General features: G+C 33.8%; 1 protein-coding gene across 3 annotated transcripts in view; it reads left to right on the top strand.

The window, feature by feature from the left end:
* Window positions 1-2,280: 2,280 nt before the first annotated feature.
* LOC147847108 (dynamin-2-like) overlaps window positions 2,281-6,115 on the top strand; it is a 27,045-nt gene continuing 23,210 nt past the window's right edge. For all 3 annotated transcript variants that reach the window (XM_087237924.1, XM_087237926.1, XM_087237925.1), the window contains exon 1: window positions 2,281-2,548. In XM_087237924.1, the coding sequence (XP_087094050.1) occupies window positions 2,388-2,548 (161 nt within the window). In that variant the 5' untranslated portion in view covers window positions 2,281-2,387. The remainder of the gene's footprint in view (window positions 2,549-6,115) is intronic.

Genomic DNA, 6,115 nt, shown 5'->3' with positions numbered 1-6,115 from the left:
GCTCGCTGCAGAGCCATTTGAGCAGAGCTGAGCTCCAGCGAGGGGGAGCATGAGCTCTCGCTCCTCCTCCTATATGCTGTCTTAATGCGTACACCAACCCCACCCCTAACCCTACCCCCAGTGACATCACTCGTAGAAGAAGTGCAAAAAAGGTGGAGCTCAAGCTTAAGCTCCCCCTCGCTGGAGCTCAGCTCTGCCCAAATGGCTCTGCATCCAGCACCACTTGGTAATTACTCAATACAAAACAGTGATAAATGATGAAAAAAAACAATAAATGTCTGAAAATATTGAAGTAACTGAACAATATATATTTACAAATACAGTTAATATAAATACAACAGAATTATTGCATTAAATCAAAATCTAGAATGTTTAATATTTAATATAGTCATATATTCAATCATAGCATAATATTTTATAGTAAAAAAAAATTTTAAGTTACAATTTATAAGCAGCTGGATCAGTTTAGTCATTTTTTTGAACAGTAAGTGGCACTGTGAAGGTCTGGAAGTGCAGGTCTAGCCGTCTGAGCGTGCAGTTGGGTCTCCGGGCCTGCATAATGTTGGGCCCACAGTAGATCTGACACTGTTAAATAAAAAAGGAGGAGATGAGCCCAAATCCAGCAGCCAATACACATATGAATATATTAAAAGAAATTATGATGAATATGTTCAAATATATTCTGACGCATCAAAAGATAGGGAAAATAAAGTAGGAGTGGCTTTTAGTGTTCCAGTTTTTAACATCAAGACTTACAAGAATATCAGATAAACTTTCTATTTATACAGGTGAAATGACTGCAGTTTTATTGGCATTACAACGGGTAGAAGAAAACAAACCAATAAAAGACAATTATCTCTTCTGATTCAAGCTCATCTTTAATATCAGTTAAACCAGCATAAACCAGAATATAGCATCTGTCAAATGAAAATTGAAAATATGTATTCAAAAATTCATACACTCTAGAGCAAAATGGATTAAAAAGGGCGAAAAAAATACTGATTACTTTTTTGGTCTTGAAAAAAGAAATAGAAAAAAAAAGTCTCTTTCTTCTTTAGAGGTTGATGATGTTTGTACAGATCCTAATATTATTTCATCCTTTGTATACAATTTCTATAAAAAATTACATACTTTTGAGTTTTCTCCAGAAAAATGTGATGGTTTCTTTGTGTCTGTCCATGATAAAGTTCCTATATTAGTGAGGATTTTAAGTTGCTATGTGAAGCTGATATATCTATTGCTGAAATAGAAAGTGCATTAAGATAGATTTTGGACTTATTTAAAAATGATGGCAATATTTTGGAATATGAAGAATTTATGACATTGTATAACTTCCCTTTGCCAGCTAAATCCTTTAACTGTGTTATAAAGAGTTTGTCACAAAGTTATGTGCATTTATTTTAGACTTTTCTTTACTTTAATGAGAGGGAAACAATTATGCCTAAACCTTTTTTGGATGGAGAGTCTTTTTTTTTTTGATACAAAATGTGACAACAGGCACATGTCAGACGATTGTTACATTACTCTGTATAAACCTCCCCAAGATGTACATTTTTGTGGACCAATTTCTCTGATTGCATTCAGTGGAAGAGAGCATGGTTATTACCTGAATAATTCAGCATATCCAACAAAATAAGAGAGACACATTTTAAGATCTTGCATAATGTTTATCCTACAAATTCCCAAATAGCTGATTATTTTGATATATCTAATTTGTGTGCTTTCTGCAATATACATGAAGAGACTTTATTTCACTTATTCTATAGTTGCACTCACATTAAACATCTTTGGCATTACATTATTTTTTATTTATCATCCTTATTTAAACATGATTTAAATTTGTCTATAAAAGATATATTTCTGTATTTTTCGGGTGATGATCATGCTCTCGACCTTATTTTTTGTGTTATACTGTGAATTTTTTATACACAAAAATAAGTTTCTAAAAACAATACCTATTTTTAATACTTTCCTTGTTGAAATTTCGTACAATATTGAATCTCTTAAGCTTATTAATAATAATAAGAATGTTAAGTTTAATGAGTGAGGCTGTTTTTTTTCTTTCTCTCTCTCCTTTCTTATTTTTTATTGTATTTTTTCTTCGATGCAGTGATGTTATTATTGTTGTATTCAATATTTTAAAAAAAAAGGTTGCACAAAAAAAAAAAAAAGTCGGGCAACACTGGTAGAAATTTTATTTTGATCCACACTTCTAACCAGTAGATGGCGGAAATGCATCATAAAGTTGTTAAAAAAAAAAAAAAAAAAACGAGAAGTAAAGTTTCTGACAGCTGGAGTTCGTGTTTGTTTTCGTACAGTCAGTCAAGCGAAGGCGGGTGATGAAGTGAGTTTCTCTGAGCTCCGAGGGTCTGATAAAGCTCGTCATCATGGGGAACCGCGGGATGGAGGACTTGATTCCCCTCATTAACAAGCTGCATGACGCCTTCAGCTCCATCGGCCAGAGCTGCAACCTGGAGCTGCCGCAGATCGCGGTGGTCGGCGTGCAGAGTGCCGGCAAGACCTCCGTGCTCGAGAACTTCGTGGGAAGGTGAAACTCTTTACACTATTTACTGTAAATGCAGTTTAGTTTGTGTGTTTCGGTTGTGTATCGAAATCTGAGACACCAGCTGGTTTTATCTGGTTGACCAGCCTGGTTTTAGAGGGTTTTGACTGGGCTCTCAGCCTGTCATCAGTGGCAGAGCTAGAAATTTTACATAGGGGGGCCACACTGCTATTTTAAGGAGGACACACCGGTACACGCACACACACAGGGGCGCAACCAGGGGCGCAGCACATTTACTGAGGGGTATGCGAGTTCAAGTTCTGCGCCCCCCATATTAATTTCCTCATCAACATGTCGAAGTTCTGAACGCAACTGAAATAGTATAAGGTAGTAAAAGTATAATTAAGCATGTTAAGTTACAAATAATTACATCTCATCCCTACCCAAATTTCTTCTTAATTCCATTTTCCTCACCAAATGATTATAGCACCTTGACATGTCTTGTTTTTGTTCTTTTTGTACATTTGTCAAAACAAAATGATAGATATGGGAGTCGTAAAGAGCAAAAGAACTTAAAAATGCAATAACTTCTCACTTGCAAATGCGAGAGGTGTAAGGTCTGTCTTCACATGAACAATTGACTGAAACTTCTATCACACCTTTTCAAAGTGAAATAAAACTACAATGTTTCGGTAAACAAATAGAGAGAAACTAGTATTTTCTGCCTGTAATTCTCAGTAGAAATAGCAAAAAATGTTTGCAGATTCTGCCTGGCCCTAATATTTAAGTATGTAGCCTACTTTTGAACATACATTTTGTGTGATCCCTCTTATTTTTGCAAAAAAAAATAATTAATTATAAAGACTTTTTTTTCAGATTTCTCATACCTTTTGAGCTCAACTGTAAGTATGGTTTGACAGTTTATTTTGATAAAGCTTTTACATGAACTTAACACTTGGATGTGTGATTGCATGTTATTGTTTTAAATGATTTTGAATTAAAATGAGTGTGCCAAACTGCCAACGTATGCAAATCATACCCATAAACCCTCTTTTTTTTGCCATATTAATTCTACCATATTTTACCATTCTATCTTCCCTTCCGTGTGTGTTTTTCCCTGTATTTCTCCAGCATTTGTAATGTATATGAAAAGTGAAAGTAGCAGCTACACAGAGTCGATCTCAAATGTGATGCAAGAACTGTTTAAGAGAATTGGGCTTTCGCATTATTTTGGATTGAGAGCACGTTAAAATTGATGTAAAAACGGTCGCATTCACGTCCTTTCCAGTAAAGCTTTATGCGTCTGTTGCCGCCCGTATGCAGCCTCTGAATCAGTATAACGGTGCTTCTATACACGCGATTTGAAGATGAATGAAAGCGGATACTTTAAGATTCAGGTGTGTAAATAGACAAATACACAATAATATGTAAACATGTTTTATTTGAAACACAAGTAATATTATCTTAAATTAGCATAAACAAAACAAATGTTTTCATTGCATTCTTAAAGTCAGACTCACACTTATCAAACAAAACAGAGGATCAAACTAAATTCATTTGTTGCTCTTTAGTAAATAGCTAGAGTCACTGCAATTAATAGCTAAATGCAGTGAATAAAAATGTTATCTTTTGAAGCTGACGGTCCATAAATTTACGACTATCAAAAGCGTTAAAGTTAACATTACACCAGCTCATCATGGCTTAAGCCCATAGAATGTTTTTCGCATACTATACAGCAGGGGTTCTCAAACTGTGGTACGTGTACCACTAGTGGTACGCAGGCTTCCTTCCAGTGGTACGCGGATGAATCAAATATGTAATATGTACATGCTACATATATTTAAAGAAATTATCAAAAATGATTTATATATGAATATGATGACATAAAGCCTATATTTATGAGGTCCAGGCAACATTTCCAAGTGCTAACAAACCAGGAGTTATTTCTTTTTTGAGCTGTACAGAGCTTAAGATGCTTTGCTAGACCTAATACGCTACTGTATTTCAAAACTGCTCATTATAGTGGTACTTGCAATGACAATTTTTTCCGAGGTGGTACTTAATGAAAAACGTTTGAGAACCACTGCTATACAGGATGCAAATATGCGATTTCGGACGCAGTTATAAAATAAGAATAGAATAAATAAGAATAGTTTATATATTGTATATAAATTTATATATTGCAGTATAATTTTGATGTTAAATAGACATTTGATTTATGTTTTTGGTATTTCTAAAAACCACATAATCAGTATTGTCAGGTCATGTTGCGTACAAACAAACATTACAAATATGTTGTGCTGGGAATTAAAATTGTTACTATTCTCAGCAAGGGAGTAATTATATATATATATATATATATATATATATATATATATATATATATATATATATATATATATATATATATATACATATATATATATATATATATATATATATATATATATATATATATATATATATATATATATATATATATATATTACAGTTGAAGTCAGAATTAATAGCCCCCTTGAATTATTTAACCGCTTGTTTATTTTTTCCCCAATTTCTGTTTGACGGAGAGCAGATTTTTTCAGCACATTTTTAATCATAATAGTTTTATCAAGTCTTTTCTAATAATGGATTCATTTTCTCTTTGTCATTGTAACTCCTGTTTTAATGTTTATGACAGGGCTGTATATTCGAGTATTAGTTGTCTAGGTTCATGAAGGGGAGCTTGTTTTTTTTTCTTCTTCTCTCAGTGTGCTGACTACAAAGACGTTAAATTAAAAAAACTTAATTTTCTTCCCATTTTTCTTTTTTTATATTAGATTAAGAAATGAAAATTTGTAGAATAAAAAAAAAGAATACAGTATTTTATAAACCAAGGAAAATGTATTTTTCCACAATTACTGAATGTGTTTTTTCCTCTTAGTTCATAAACAAATAATGTAACTAACAATGTACCATAAACATTACCCAATAATTATCTCACTTGGAAATTGGAACAGATGAAAAAAAAGTCCACAATTTAGCAAAACTCTTTGGAATAAAAAACAGTTCCTTGTGATGTGTGTAAATGCAATGTCTCAGTCCTACCGCTCCCTTAAGAATGGCATTTAAGTTAGCAAAGGTGGATGAGGAGAAGACATGAAGAGTTAAAAGACGGGATGAGATGAAGACTTGAAGAGTTGATGCAGCTAGTAGGATGTCTGCCTAAAAGAACCAATCCTTGGCAAGATCACTCGAAATCTAAAGTCCCATTGCATCATTCACGATTTAGCCGGGGGGAATAAACCAGTCAGAATGCTCTGAATCAAAACACAGAAACCAGAGTGAAGTACCCACTTCAGCTTCAGCAACTCGCACTCAGATGATGCATATGACAATTAAGCACATATAAAAAAGAAAATCCTTCACACAGAAATAAGAAATCTCTATCAAAGAAAAGAAAAAATCCACACAGGCGGAGCGTAATCTCTCATCAGTCACGCAATCAGCTATATCTGTGCACTCTTCCAGTGCACGCGCTTACCGCACCCACTTAAAGGGGAAGCGTCAAATTAATGCAGGCTGTTCTGCAACACGGAAAAAAAAGGATGGGTTACATCATGATGACAGTAATAA

The sequence above is a fragment of the Danio rerio genome, chromosome 1 (genome assembly GCF_052040795.2).
Source record: "Danio rerio strain M-AB ecotype USA chromosome 1, GRCz13ab, whole genome shotgun sequence".
Classification (NCBI taxonomy): Eukaryota; Metazoa; Chordata; class Actinopteri; order Cypriniformes; family Danionidae; genus Danio; species Danio rerio.
The sequence above is the reverse complement of the archived record's forward strand: the minus strand, read 5'-3'. Positions and strand labels throughout refer to the sequence as shown.